Raw genomic sequence first — 14746 nt, 5'->3', positions numbered from 1 at the left:
TAATCACCATGATCATGCAAAGATCCCGGGCTGATTGAAGTTGCCTCGTGGTTCAGGCTTCTGTGCTGGACGTTGATAGTCCCCAAGGCGGGGATGTTTATGGGCTGGGATATGCCCTCACGCATAAAGATCAAACCCGATTGGGAAACGCAGGGAGCTTACGCCGGTCGAGGCGGATCGATGGACAGGATGAAGAGCACTGGGTCAAAGCCACAAACCGACTCGTGCAACATGCAAGGCTGAATGGCTCAAACTTGAGGCCGCAGAGAAATAATTGCAGGTGCCAACGTGCAGATGCGAGGACCCGCTATGATTCTTCCCTGCTCAAGTCAATCGGACTTGTCTAGTCTAGGCGTTTTGCGGGCTAGAAAGCAATGACAGGGGTCCTTTTAGCTGCATATATCTCCCGTCCAGCTGAACCACTTCATTGGCTACGGCGTGCCGACACCGTCGAATATGCTTTCATCCACTGGCCAATCCAAACTCGTAAGCTGGAAACAGAGGGAAACGCTTCCTTACCTTAAATTTTCGAAAGGTCGTTTGACATTCCATTTGTTGACTGCAAGAAAAACATGTATGCGTAGATGCGCAGAGGGCTGCGGTCACGTTACAGTCACGGGATTGAAAAATCCCAGTATTTCGGTGCAATTATGTGGGTCACAAAATCCAATTTCAACGTCGTGGATAGATCACTCGGCTTCAGAGTAGAAAAAACGTAGAGTTTCCGAACAGTTGCAGCCCAAAAGAAACTCACAACCATCAGGCGTAAATCGAAAATCCTGGCAGGTTGGGCAAGGACGATTTACCGTAACTATCGAGCCAAATCCTGGTTACGGAAGTACAATTGCCACAGGCAAGGCTGGACTAGAAACATCCGAAGTAAGACAGCTTGCAAGAGAAGGCAGAGGGGTGGCAAATCGCATCGCGAGTACCGAGATTGAGCAGCTCGTGAGTGGCAGAACAGTTGGTAACCGGTGTTGCCTCCAGGTTGCGGCTGTAAGCCAGAACCGATAGTCGCTGAGTTGGCAACCGACATCATTCCATGCTCGGATTCTCAGCACACAGGGAATCTAGTCGGGTTGACCGACGATCCAATGCTGTGATGGATGTACAGACGCATGAGAGAGTTTCATGCAATCATCTCGAAGGATGTCCGGACAAGCGGAAATTCGGGTACATTGACCCCCTATAGGCCAATGCTAAGGAACTGAAGGCTGCCTTGCTCGAGTTGCTATGGATTCTGTACACCATCTTCTCGTCGAAAACCCCCCTCTTCACCACGAAAGGCCGAAAATTCGAGCACCTCGACCAGACGAAGCGTGCCACGTCAGTGAGTCTCCGAGCTCTAGTGCAGCTGCACGGGTTCGACAGTAGGTGCACCGTACCACAGTCAGTATCTGCCATGGCTGATGTACAGAGCCGACATCCTATCACATTGGCCGAGGGAGGCAGGCAAATGAAGATAAACCCTGCACCCGAGCGGGGACAAATGCGGGATTATTCGTCTGCAGATGTGGGAGATCAGCTGAAGAGAATCAGTCCCTAATGGAATATTGAGCTCATCATGCAACTGCATGTCATGTTGACTCCCGAGGTAAAATCCAAGGAAGCAATGGACGCCAATGAAGGGCTTCTAGTGACGCGTCTTTCGCCACTAGATGCAGAAACATCTGGTTGATATCAGCCAGACGGAAACATGCGGAGTACACGAGATGACCATTGGCACGGGGGCCAGATTCCTGTGTGGACCAGTGTTCGGGATACATGGTAGAAGGAACTTGGTAGGGTTGCAACCAGGTGACAGAACCCTGACCCTTTGGGCATACTAGGTGTCAGGTAAAGAGTTGAGAGGGGAAGAAGTAAAAAAAAGTAAAGTCTAACTGGGCAGATGTCTCGGAGTCACCCTGCCCTCGGCCCAAAGTCCGTATCAGAGGTTATGACACTAGGCCAGTTCGCGAGCGGACTAATTGGTTGTGAGTGACTAGCCACAAGGTGATGGTGGTAAGGCATCTAACAAACCAGACTAAATGATCATAGCCGTAACCACACTGGTCCTGCAAAACCAAACTGTGCTTTTTCCATCCACTCAAGACGGAACACTAGGTTTTTTCCTTGGATGCAGAAGGGGGCAAAAAAGGTTTGGACGGTGAGACGGACGGTCTGACAGCTGGCACAAAATAAAGAAACGGTTTATTTTTTTCATGCAGGAGCTTTGATGCAGTAAGGGTGAGGCATGTCTTCTTCTCGAAGGACGACTCCATACGCAACGGAGACGCAGAAAGGAAGCGGGGATGATCGTTGGAACAACCAAGGCTGCAATGGCAATCCCAGCCAGGAGGACGAAAACCGTCCATATCAAATGAGGGATTTTCGAGGAGTCAACCTGATTCAGGAGAAATGATACCGCCACGACAGCAACACGCATGCATCCGTGAAGCATCCACTGACTACAACTGACCTGATTAGGAAGGTTGTGGATAACTTGTGTCTCCACAGCTGGAAGACCCCAGCATAGCCAACCGGAAAAGCACTGGATGTGATGTGAAAGTGATAGCAGAATGCCGTAGTCGATAAGCCATCGTATGTTGAGGGGTTGATCGACGGTTGACTGGTAGAGTACGAGAACTGGCTGGGCCGTAACATAGAAGCTTCCTGCGAAACATAAATAGGACCCGGGGCCTACCAGTCGATTGAATCTGGATCATTATCCGTTTCAGACTCAGCTTCTTCAAGAGCTATCGCGAGATCTAAATCGTCGTTCTTCAGAATAAGGTGTTTCGTTTTAAAACAACCGGCAACCTTCCATAGGCCTCGTGCAAGCTTAGCCTATCAAACCTCTGCAGCGCGGCAGGAGCATTTGGCAGAGCCAATAGAACTCAAAAGTAGCGACGTGAAACAACAAACTGTATCAGCAACAAGTGAGTTTGACCACGGCTTGATCGGTATTTTAGCTGACGATTGAATGATAGGGATGTGTTTCTACAACCAGAAGAGATTTGCATGCGGAGACTGGAGCTGGACAAGTTTCGCTCACCGCTGCAACTATGAGTACCGCACTGGGGAGACCTGCGGCATGAGGCTCGTCAATATGACTGAGTTTGAAACAACACTATGCCGCTTGTGCGAGAAGATCGAAACCAAGTACCGGCGGCGAAGCGCCGAGGTGGAACGCTTGAACCGATGGAAACGGGAGGGAAGCACTCTCGTAGCGTCCATGGACCGGTCACAGAAACTCGTCATGGAGCTCGAAAAAGAAATTCGCCAACTGCAGCGGGAGCGTGACGAGAGAAGAAAGGCACTTTCATGAAAGAAGGATGGGAACTTTTCAGGGGCCATGCGTTGGGCCACTTGCTGTTGCTTTCGTTTGTGCTTAGGATTCCCTCTTTGGTATTGTCTTTCGGTTTCAGATCATGTTCCTGTTTGTAAATTCTGTGCCTCACAGGGGCTGTGTCACTTGACACCTTTCTTTTCCTAATTATTCTTTTTTTTTCCCCCGTTTGTTTCTGATGATTGAATCGAGGTTGGTTCTTCACGCCAGGCCCACGCAATGGTTGGCGGGAAAAGTGTGAATCAAGGATTCTGCTGTCGAGAATTCATAACATCCAATGAAAAGATTTCATTTGTGCAAATCTGGTACCTTCGTGCAGCTTTCACGAGGAGGTGTTCCACATCATAAGCGCCCATGTCCTTAACGAGCGGCTCGCCAGACCAAGGTAACCAGACTCCCATAACAATTGGAACAGAATTAGGGGCCATTGTGAGAAGCGGGGTTAGAGCCGAAAAGTCGTCAACCCAAAGACCATATCAAGTAGGCCAACTGTACGAACTGATTCCTTTTACCATGGTTGTAACATGACTGTTGATAGCAGAGGCTGGCGAGATTGGGAAGGGGAGATACGGAGCTGAACATGGAATTGTGTACCCCGCGTTTGGGCGGTCCATCGCACGTGATGGCTTCCTCTCCACATCAAAGCTACTGAGTTAGTGATTGCCTTCTGCGGGCTTCGATCTTCTCATTAGAATCCGGAAAGAAAGCTAACACTGATATTTCGCTATTGCAAATCGGTGGGCTTGACTCATCTTTGAGTGATCCTGGGGGTATGCATAGGGATTCTCTCCATAACCCCGCGCCTACGATGCTTCCATGACACGGCCGGCAAACTCGCAAGGAGACCGGACAGGTTGACATCGAAACACATTCACGGCCGGTGCATTCGCTTGGTGTTGATGTGGTTGTGTTGCAAACGAGATACCAGCTTGGATTCTGGGGATTCTTATATGTATGGGGCCTCACAATCTTATTAAAGTTCCGAAACATTCAGCATTTGTTCAAGCGCCCAGGGTGCTCGAGGCCTTGAAGACTACGTGGACCATTCATGTCCCAAGATCAGTGATGGCTTTGGGCATTTCCGGTCGACAGACGCGAGTGTAGACCTGCAATGAATTGCCCGATGCTTAATTCGACATCAAGGCTTGCCACGTCACCCGTGGCCGACGTCAGTTGCGCTTCAGATGCAGCTATAGGCCTCACCCGTTCCGTGAGTGATTTGGAGCGACCTGTCATACGAGTGTACATATACGAGACTGTAGAGAATCTACATCGTAAAAGTTGGGCAGAAAAGTGCGCGATTATTGCACAGGAAACATGTGGGATTATCTGGTCAAGTAGCAAAATCGGGTCGTCTTCTCATTTATTTAATCTCGCCAGCCTCGGGCTCGTCATCAACCTTGGCCAGCCCATGTTCTTTCAGAAGGGCATTGATCTCATCAGCATTCCACAGGTGGTGGTAGATCTTGCCTTCCGGCGTCCTTCCCACCGTAGCAAACTCAACTGTAGGGGCCAGCGCATTAGCATAGGTCACGGTACCGTGATAGCGTGGTACCCATGTACGGGTAACCACGGACAAGGCTCAGTCATGACTTACTCTTCTCACTGCTCAGCTTGGTCGAGTCCATCGTCTTGCTAAGAACCTTAACGGCCATAGCGCAAGCTTCCTTCAGGTCGCAGTCCTCCTTGTAATCTTGCTTCAGCAGACTCTGAGCACTAGCATTGTTTGCTCCCACGCTAGTTGCTTTCCAGCCACCGTAGTTACCGCTGGGGTTGCTCTGGTACAGTTGGAACTCCCGGAGAGGGTCGTAGCCGGCATAGATGAACGAAACACCGAAGGGACGGAGACCACCATGCTGGGTGTATCCTTGCTTCAAGTCGCACAGACGACGGACAAGTTGCTCGCACGGAATTTCTTCGTTGTAGGTGAGAAGATACCGCTGGGCAGCTTGTCGGGCATAGTTGATAAGGATGTTTGCGTCTGCCGTCATACCAGCAACAGCACAGATCATGTTGCTGCCCAAACATTAGATTTCCATCACACAAAAAGACCTGCAAGTCGATGGGGCTGTGATGCATACTCGTTCAGCGTGTATAGCTTCTCCGCAGATGTGTCCTGCTCCAGTAGCTTGCTGGTGACCTTCTTCTCCGCTGCGAGGACGATTCCGTCTTTGGCCAGAATTCCGAGGGCGGTACCGGCATGCGAGATGGCTTCTAACGCATATTCAACCTGATAGAGTCGACCTTCGGGGGAAAAGATGGTAGTCTGTGGACGGACGTCATCGGGTCAGCTAAAGCTCCCAAGGAACGACGGAATTGGGAATCAGGCATACTCTGGAATCGTATCTCCGTGACATCTTGAAATCGACGTCAACGTGGGTAGATTATGGGAGAATATTCTTTGTGGAGGAAAACAGACAGAGGAAAGGGAGGATTGGAGATGAGGAATGAGTGACGGGCGAGCTGTGCAGGAAGGTCGGATGAGCTCCCGCAGAGTGGTGACCAGGCAACTTCGCCCTGGCGCGTCCACCTCTGAGCGTCCGGGCTGACCGTCAGTCCGCCAAGCTCGGACCACCCGAACTCTCATTGCGAAAGCTCTCGGCCTGCGCGATCCCGCTCCGGAAATCTTTCCTTCGCGCCTCAAACTGCAACTGAATGTCTTGTTATACTATTGTCACTTAATTGTTACCTTTTCGCGCTATCTCTCGGATCCTCTGTGGTCGCAATGCTTAAATCTACGTATACCCCGCCCCCTCCGTTACCTCCAGGATGGACCGAACATAAAGCTCCTTCAGGTTTGATTACCAGTTACCCGGATTCCTCTTAAAGTCGCTCTAATCAGACCTAGGTCATCTGTATTACTACAACTCGCAGACAAAGCAATCCACATATACAAGGCCTCAGGCCGCTCCCGTACAGCCTCCGCCTGCAGCAGCACCAGAACCCTCAAATAAAGCGCCATTCCTAACTCCGGATACACTTCCTCCTTTCTCTTCGACTCCTTATGCTCCTCATGGCTTTGGGCATGGCGCTGCACCACACGGTGCACCGTTTGATAATCAGCCACGCGGAGGCTTTCGTGGTGGTAGAGGATACCATGACCGCAAGCCGCGTGGGCCACAGGATAGGCCGAAAACCAAACATGACATTCCTGGCTGCGCGCCATGGGTGCTCGTGAAGACGAAGCTGGGAAGGAGATTTGTCCACAACCCCGAAACAAATGAAAGTTTTTGGAAGATACCCCCGGAGGTCCTAATAGGGGTTCTTGAATATGATCGCTTGGAGAGAGAGGCAAAAGAAAGGAAGGAGCGGGGCGAGGAGATGGAAGATGTCGCCAAAGAAGAGCCGAAAGCTAAGGTGTCCGATCAACCACAGCGGGAAGAAGTAGAAAGTGGTGCTGCTCCGGCAGTTGGGGAAGAGAGCGATGAATATGAGGAGGTCGAAGTTACTGACAGCGAGGGTGAGGAAGAGCAACCTTTCAAGCGACCGAGAACCGAAGAAGGGGACGATCAACAGCCGATGGAGTTTACGGAAGAGGATATGGAATACCAATTGGCGGCAATGGGAGAAGAATATGGCCTTGATCCTGGTGAATACGGCGAACCCGGAGAAGAAGAATGGGAAGAGGGCGCAGAGGGGCTTCCGCTCACGGAGGAGGACACCACGGCCTTATTCCGTGATCTTCTTGACGACTATCGCATTAACCCATTCTCCACGTGGGAGAAGATCATCGAAGAAGGCCGGATCATTGATGATACACGCTACACTGTGCTACCAAACATGAAAACGCGCCGTGAGGTCTGGTCCAACTGGAGTCGTGATCGGATTCAAGAACTTAAAGAACGCAAAGAGAAGGAAGAAAAGAAGGACCCGCGCATCAAGTACCTGGCCTTCCTCCAGGAACACGCCACACCAAAGTTGTATTGGCCCGAGTTCAAGCGCAAATACAAAAAGGAACCGGAGATGAAGGACACGCAAATGTCAGACAGAGATCGAGAGAAGTACTATCGCGATTTGGTTTCTCGACTGAAACAGTCAGAAAGCACGCGAAAGTCTGATCTTTCAGCGCTTCTAAAATCTGTGCCACTACACGAACTAAATCGGTCATCTAATCTGGAGGCTCTCCCTCCATCCATCATCACCGATCTCAGATACATCGCCCTCACGCCTAAAGTGCGGAATCCGCTTATTGAGGCTTACATCTCTACCTTGCCTGCTGCTCCGGAAAGCGACATGACCGCCGAGGACAGAGAAGAGCTAGAACGAAAGAAGGTTGAACGTGACAGACGCGAAAAAGCGTTGGCAGAACGAGAGAAGCAGGTACAAGAGGAGAAAAGAAAGCAAAAGGGCGAGCTTGTTCGCGGTAAGCATCTTTTGAGAGAAGGGGAAGCAGAGATCGAGGAAGCTATGAGGATCAACAGGGGTGGACTACGAAGCTACATAGAAGCCGAAGATCAGTCTTCAAAGAACCAAAGCGAGAACGCCGGTCAACACCCATAAAGAGTCGGTGTGGTAACCTATGTGGTATATAAAGCATACTTATGATTGCAAATGACTGTAAAAATACATTTCCATCCTTTCTGGCTGACCCAGTATACATTCTCTCGCATATAAAAGTTTCATCGTAGATAGTATGTTAAGAGTACAATATGTCGCTGCCCCATCATGAAACACGGGATACCGCCCACGCCGATAAAAAGTGTACTGTGGCCCATTAAGAAAATTAAGAGCAATGGCCTGTGATTTCACATAGCTTATTGGGTATCACTGTAAGTAAGAAAAGTCCGGGACCTCCCTCGTATGAAATGACGCCTGTATTTCCCACACCCGACCCTAAGCCGCGTTAAATTCATTTGAATCTCCAATTGTCCCAGTCATCGTCATAATCATCATCGTCGTCTTCATCGTCTTCATCTTCATTTGCGTCGCCTGCAGGTGGATTTTGTTGGTCCCCTGACAGGCTAGCAGCGGAAGGAGGTTCGTCCACTCTCTGCATTTCTGTATCTTCCATGGTTCTTAATTTCCTCAGCTCTTCACGCTTGTGCTTCAGACGTCTGACGCGCTCTTCTAATTGCTCCATTTCATCAAATTCGTCTTCCATAAACCGCGCTGCATCCTCCCTTTCTCCTTCGACCTCAGCCTCACGGCTTTTCTTGATCGCTTCGGTCTCTTTCTGCTGCTGGGCGGCGAGCTCGTCTGCAGATACTGGCGCTGCTGATATAGTCGCTTCCGCGGCGAGCGCAGCCGGCCTATGCGGCATGCGGGTGGGGGCGACAACTTCGCGCTCGAAAGCGGCCCATTCATCCTCATCGATGGTTTGAGTGGTCGGGGCAGGCGGTTCGGCGGCTACAAGAGACGTATCTGATGGCTGTACATCGGGTTGAGCAGTTGACTGCTCAACTGTGATGTCAGATGGTGGCTGCGGTCCGGCGATGTCTTGCTCTGATCCCTCGATCTCTTCCTCCTCGATAGCTCGTGCACTGGGTGGTTGTACGGTATGCGCGGTCGACGGACCAGATGGCACACTTGCCCTCATCCTCTTGCGCCTCAAATCATCTGCTGGGTCTACCTTGCGCTTTTTGGTCACACGGTTCGTTGCGCTGCTCCCTGCCTGGGATGAACCCTTGCGGGCGGCGAGCTCATTCCGAAGTAATGATCGAACATCTGCCATGATCTGTACTGAGTAAAGGTGGGATAGTAAAAGATTATAGGTATTGATTTGATTTTAAAATGAGCTCTAAACAACACGTCAACTTTGGAGAGGGGGAAGTAGCACGGGCAAGAAGATCGTGAAAAGTAAAAGACAGTCTATGTGGGGATCTGGAGAAGCTTTCGAGGGCGCCGAAAAATAGACGCGACGAGAAGGAGCCGGACTGGCGCCTGCCAAGCCATTCTCCGCGGAGCCGCAGTCACGTGCTCATGACTCAGCATCCCGATCCAACCGCGACAGCATCTCCTCTCTTCCCACCATCTGTCTTCTTCCATCTCCCAGCATCCCCCGCTGCTCGTCGCTGGACGTTCATTTCATCACCAGACACTCCTACGAGGCTATTCTGCGAAACCTCCATCGTCAGCTCTCGATTCACTCGGGGATAAGCCGCCTCAGGCGCTGCGCAGTCTACACGCGACCCCGCTCACGCCAAGCATTCACGCTGCGCGCGACAGCATTCAAACGAGACTCAGCACCACCCAACCGCTTGGTGTGACACCACCCACCGGCGCCCACGCGTTGTCTCTAGACTAAAAATCGCTGGAAGTGCAAGGACAAAGTAATACCTGCGTGGACCGGGCAAACAAACAAAAAGTGCCACTTTCCAGAGCCTTCCTCTGTGTATTACTTTAGCCCTTCTGATGCCGTAGAACGAGATTTGGGTGGCGTGCGCAATCCTTTTTTTCATCCCTCTATCTCAGACCTTTACAACCCCCAAAGCTTCGCGCCGTAGAAATTTGAATACCTTGCTATCAGCTTATATACTTCTATCATGGCCGGTAAGCTATTGTATACCGAAAGTCGTGCGACCATTGTCGGCCTTCCCGATGGGTGGCGACTGGCAGCACACTCCACTTCTCGTCGGGACAGAAAGCTAACTACTAAGCCAGATGAACCACGACGCTCCGGTCGCTCGACCAAGGGCCAGCACAAGAACCTCGACATGATCACCGAAACGCCCGCGAAGAAGTCCAAGGCGAAAGCCCAGCCGAAAGACAAGCCTCCCAAACCCTCCGTCGAACCGACACCTGCTCCCAGCGAAGAAGAAGAGATCATTCGATGCATTTGTGGCGAATATGAAGAGGAGGAAGATGTTGAACGCGACATGATCTGCTGCGATCGATGCTCGGCCTGGCAACACAATGACTGTATGGGCTTGACATACGCGAAGGGGGAAGAACCGGACGAATACTTCTGTGAGCAATGCAAGCCAGAGAACCACAAGGTTCTTCTCGAAAAGATCGCGCGAGGTGAAAAGCCTTGGGAGGAAGCTGCCGAAAAGAGGCGCAAAGAAGCCGAGGAGAAGAAGGCATCTCGACGCAGAAAGGGCAAGAAGGGCGGCCGTAGAGGCAGACCAAGTGAAGCCAAGGCGGCTGAGCCTAAGACAAGCGAATCTAAATCGGTCGAACCTAAGGCCAGTGAACCTCCGACGGCCGAGCGCAAAACGAGTGAGTCTCAAGCAAGTGAGCGTCAGGCAAGCGAGCGCAAGGCTAGCGAGCCCAAGAGAGAGACCAGCACACCTGCGCCCGCTGCAACCTCTTCAACTCCCGCTCCAGCCTCTACTGCTGCCCCTGATGCGCCTGATGCGCCGGCTGCACCAGTTCCTGAAGCCGAGACGCCAGCTCCTGAGAAGAATGGACATGTTACTGAAGCGCAGTCGACAAGCGCACAAAAACGCAAGTTCGATGAGCACCAAGAGGCGCAAGTCGCTGAACCGGTAAGTTCTCGTGATCTCAGTATCATCGGTAGGGGAGGGTTTTGCTAACACTGACACACCAGGGACCGAAATCGAAGCAACAGAAGACGTCACCGCCAGCACCTGCGACGCCTGTGCCAGCTCCCGCTGCCAAACCGGCTCAAGTGAAGGAGGAGCCCAGTGCGCCTTCTTCTCGGAAAAGCTCTGCTGCAGGGACAGCAGTGACTGATAGCTCGAAATCCGCGGACCAGCTTACGCACCCGTCTCGCAAGAGTGTTGCCAAAGCTCTGGTCAAGTTATTTGTAGAGCAGATTACTCAGGCCCAGGAACGAGGATCGTTCCAAATCCCCGAAGGGTCCGGGGTGAAATCGGTGGAGGAATTTGCCCGGCAGCTTTCTCTCTCACTCGAGAGCGCTATGTATGAGAATATATGCGGAGGAACTGGGGAGCCCACAGAGCCGTATAGGTCACAATTGCGGACGATCATGTTCAACGTAAAGAAGAACCCTTCTCTACGGGACCGTCTGCTCGTAGGTAGTTTATCTCCCGATGCCCTCTCTAAGATGAGCACCCAAGACATGGCAAGTGAGGAGCTGCAGCAGAAGGATGCCGAAATCAAGCGGGAAGCTGAACGGCAGCACATCATCGTGCAAGAACAAGGGCCTCGCATTAGACGGACTCATAAGGGTGAAGAGTTCATTGAAGATGATAACCACAATGTCGCCAGCGAGCCCGTGTTCTCTACTGCTGCCGCTCGACGCAGCTTGGCTGATCCTGATGGCAGCTCCGCTGGCCAGAGCCCAACGACCCCTGGCCCCCAGGCTCAGACTGATGACACCCGGAAGGCATCGAAATCACAGGATATTGACACTAAGATGACCGATGGTGTCACCACTCATCAAGATCACTTCCCCGCGCGGGCTCATTCTCCCGGTGGCACCAGCCATGAGCAGGTCTTCCCCGAAGTGTCTGCTCATATTCGTGAGCAGCTGCCAGCAGCCAAGGCTCAGGCCGATGCTGAGATCGATCAACTATTGGGAGACGATGAGCCCGACTCACCCCCCTACTCACCAAAGGACTTCCATGACGAAGGGTCCATCTGGCATGGCAAGGTCGTCATGAATCCGATTACCGAGTTTACTTCCTCCGCGAAGCATGTCGGAGGAGCTGACTTGAGCGGACGCATACCATGGAGTCAGCTTGCTCCACCGACATTGTCCATTGATGGAAGGATTGAGATTGCTCTCGCCAGCGAATACCTTTGCGGCCTACGTTTCAGCTCCTCGACTGATGTGACTGTTATCTCGATCAGCCGCCCCGACTCCCCTAAGGACCGTGCAGGGTTCGACAAGCTATTTAGCTACTTCCAAGACCGTTCGAGGTATGGTGTTGTTGGCAAACATCCATTGCCAGCTGTCAAAGATACCTACCTTATCCCTATTGAAGCAGGCTCCACTAAGAAGCCAGAGTTCATCGAGCTTCTGGAGAACAACGCTCTTGAAGATCCGACACCGGAGCGCGTCATGCTCGTGGTCTTTGCCGTCAAGACTGGCGATTCCAATCCGCCATCCGTGCAGCCTCCTTCGCACTTCCCGAGCCAGGAGCCCGGTGCTTCTGCCAGTCCATTGACTGTGGCAGCGGGGACGCCTCAGCAGGCGCATTTCCTGACTCCTGGACCGCCGCTTGCGTCCCAATTCACACCCACTCCTGTATCATCTTACGACGGAACGCCTCAAACGCAAATACCCTATGGGCATCAAGCTCAGTCACAACACCAACAACAGCCACCACCAGCAGCTCCACAATTCACCCCCTACCAGCCTCCACAGCCCAACCAACCACCTCTCACCGGGCTCGCCGCCGCAATACAGGTCCTCGGTGCGCAAGCCAATACACCCGCTATCCAGCAACTTCTATCCCATGCCCCGAACGCAGACGCCTCCCAGCTAAGCGTGGTCCGGGATATCCTCCTACGTCGACCAGAAGTCAGCTCAAACTACACGATGTTGATAGAAGAGTTAGCAACGGCGACCAGGACCAATGGACACGGTCCACAGCAGAATGCACGGTAGAGAGACAAATACAAAAAAAAATAAAAAGAGAGAAAGGGGGGGAAAGGGTGTTTCAACACTGCCTATTGTACAGTAACATCTTTCTTCTCCCATATTTTCGCTTTCCATCTTCTTTGCAGGGTTATCTCCGGGGCTTGGTGTAATTTTTTTTTTCCCCGCACTACTATTCCCATGTGCTGGGGTAGGGTTTTCTTTTCCAAAACGGGTATTTGGGCGACTTTACGGGCTGCTTATCTATTTGATCTGTTCTCTTTGCTTTTTTGTGCTTACCATGAAACGATGGACTTTATGTACCCCCAGCGAGGTTTGTTTCAACACTGGGTTTGTTATTTTATCCCTTCTCCTTTTTTCTTTCTTTTTTTTCCACTATGGAATTTCCCCTCATCTCATCTTGTGTTTATCCGCATGCTGTTTTACATGCGTTGAATTGGTATGTCAAAATGAACACTATTCTACTACTTCATACCATTTCTTTTCTATGAAGACTTCATATACTTGGTAAACAAATTGGCGTACTGCCAATATGATGTTATCGTAATAGCATTACTACTGCTCAGTCCTATTGCCACAGATCCACATACGGGATTCGGGGGCGAAAGTTGAAAGCAACTGAAGTCGGCCTGTACATGTTTATTATATTTTTATTTAATCCGTAACATCCCAGACGTAGTAGTAACAAAAACGCCTGCGCTATGCAAATCCAGACAAATTACAACAGCATTGCAGAATAAACTCCAAGAAAGAAAACAAGACGCTTCATCAATATTTTACCAGCGAGGACCGCGCTTCTTGTAACCACCACCGCCATACCGAGGACCACGTCCACCACCGGAGCGTCCACCCCAACCACCATCATCGTCATCGTGGTGACGAACCGGCGGAGGCCGTCCCTTAAGCTCCTCGCTGAGCTTCTTAAACCCCTTGCGCATATCCGAGTATCCCATGTGCATCTTTCCGAAGAAATGGTCCGCCAACCGACGATCGTTATCGAGACGACTCAGGTACGCGCCGCAGACATCGCACACTTGCAGCTTCTGATGGCCCGACGGACCGGAGGTATCTTGGAGGTTCTTCAATTCGCGTTCACACGTTTCCTTTTGGTGCTTCGCGGTGCGGATCTTGTGCAGTTCGTTCAGGGCCTGTGCGACAGAGCCGGTTTCGCCCAACACCGAGATCTCGAGGAGGCCCGTGTTGATGGTTTTCGTTAGGTCGGAGATTTGTTTCAGCTATTATTTCGGGGTTGTGGTTAGCTACATGTCTTCTCTTGGCCGCTTGAGGTATCCTGTTGATGGGATGGGGTGGATGCCTTACCAAGTTGTTGGTCTGCCTAATTTCATCTGGAGTCTTTTCCAATCGTCGCTGAGCGGTATCAATACGTCGGTCACAATCATCGATATATTTCTGCATGTCGCGCATATAGTCGTAATCGAATCCCCATTTGGCCTTCTCGGCCGCCGAGGCGGTCTCATACTCCGTCTTCAATCCTTCGCTGTGAACTTTCTGGCAAGGACCCAGATCTTGCTTGGTATTGGTGAAGAGGTCATGCGGACAAGTGCCGACAAGATACGAGCGACAGACTTTCGGATCTGTGATTTGGAGCTGCGCATTGCGAGAAGGGGCGCCGGTACCTATGAGCTGGTCCGCTGGAAAAAGAATTGGATTAGCTGTTGTCTAGAGCTTGGTAGAAGCTGGACATGGGCAACTTACCTCCCATGAGCTGCTCAAGCAGCTTTCTCTGTTCCGCCGCCATGATGGGATGATGCCAGAGGGAGAATGAAGGGTGGGGAGAGCACGAATGGTCAGAGCGTAACTGAGAGATTGAATGGAGATTGCGATGGAGAGTCGAGATTCTGCGGGCGTGGCGCTAACCGCGGCTGGCGCTTATATAAGATGAACCGGAGTCCCCCTGTCGATTCCCGCTGATTTGCGGAGTACAGCTC

General features: G+C 51.5%; 6 protein-coding genes across 6 annotated transcripts; 3 read left to right on the top strand and 3 right to left on the bottom strand.

Moving 5' to 3' along the window:
• Positions 1–2971: 2971 nt before the first annotated feature.
• On the top strand, positions 2972–3307 carry BO88DRAFT_327943 (uncharacterized protein; the record flags this gene model as incomplete). Its single annotated transcript, XM_025702531.1, has 1 exon — positions 2972–3307. The coding sequence occupies one exon, from the start codon at positions 2972–2974 to the stop codon at positions 3305–3307; it is 336 nt and encodes a 111-aa protein (XP_025569047.1).
• Positions 3308–4613: 1306 nt separating this feature from the next.
• Positions 4614–5818, bottom strand: pre9 (proteasome core particle subunit alpha 3). Its single transcript, XM_025705688.1, has 4 exons — positions 5662–5818; positions 5410–5594; positions 4926–5344; positions 4614–4831 (listed from the first exon to the last, which is right to left on the bottom strand). Exons 1-4 carry the CDS (start codon positions 5683–5685, stop codon positions 4692–4694), a joined length of 768 nt encoding a protein of 255 aa, XP_025569046.1. The 5' UTR covers positions 5686–5818; the 3' UTR covers positions 4614–4691.
• Positions 5819–5965: 147 nt separating this feature from the next.
• BO88DRAFT_440478 (FF domain protein) lies at positions 5966–7899 on the top strand. Its single transcript, XM_025709791.1, has 2 exons — positions 5966–6123; positions 6177–7899. Exons 1-2 carry the CDS (start codon positions 6054–6056, stop codon positions 7826–7828), a joined length of 1722 nt encoding a protein of 573 aa, XP_025569045.1. The 5' UTR covers positions 5966–6053; the 3' UTR covers positions 7829–7899.
• BO88DRAFT_400817 (uncharacterized protein) lies at positions 7850–9159 on the bottom strand. Its single transcript, XM_025705687.1, has one exon. It carries the CDS (start codon positions 8997–8999, stop codon positions 8178–8180), a length of 822 nt encoding a protein of 273 aa, XP_025569044.1. The 5' UTR covers positions 9000–9159; the 3' UTR covers positions 7850–8177.
• A 513-nt stretch (positions 9160–9672) lies between these two features.
• On the top strand, positions 9673–12892 carry BO88DRAFT_33340 (putative PHD finger domain protein). The gene is made up of 2 exons (XM_025702763.1): positions 9673–10755; positions 10818–12892. Exons 1-2 carry the CDS (start codon positions 9811–9813, stop codon positions 12804–12806), a joined length of 2934 nt encoding a protein of 977 aa, XP_025569043.1. The 5' UTR covers positions 9673–9810; the 3' UTR covers positions 12807–12892.
• A 531-nt stretch (positions 12893–13423) lies between these two features.
• BO88DRAFT_400815 (LUC7 domain-containing protein) lies at positions 13424–14630 on the bottom strand. The gene is made up of 3 exons (XM_025705686.1): positions 14514–14630; positions 14118–14449; positions 13424–14032 (listed from the first exon to the last, which is right to left on the bottom strand). The coding sequence occupies exons 1-3, from the start codon at positions 14554–14556 to the stop codon at positions 13574–13576; spliced, it is 834 nt and encodes a 277-aa protein (XP_025569042.1). The 5' UTR covers positions 14557–14630; the 3' UTR covers positions 13424–13573.
• Positions 14631–14746: the final 116 nt, after the last annotated feature.

The sequence above is a fragment of the Aspergillus vadensis genome (assembly GCF_003184925.1).
Source record: "Aspergillus vadensis CBS 113365 unplaced genomic scaffold BO88scaffold_1, whole genome shotgun sequence".
In the NCBI taxonomy this organism is placed as follows: Eukaryota; Fungi; Ascomycota; class Eurotiomycetes; order Eurotiales; family Aspergillaceae; genus Aspergillus; species Aspergillus vadensis.
This window is presented reverse-complemented; position numbering and strand designations above follow the sequence as displayed.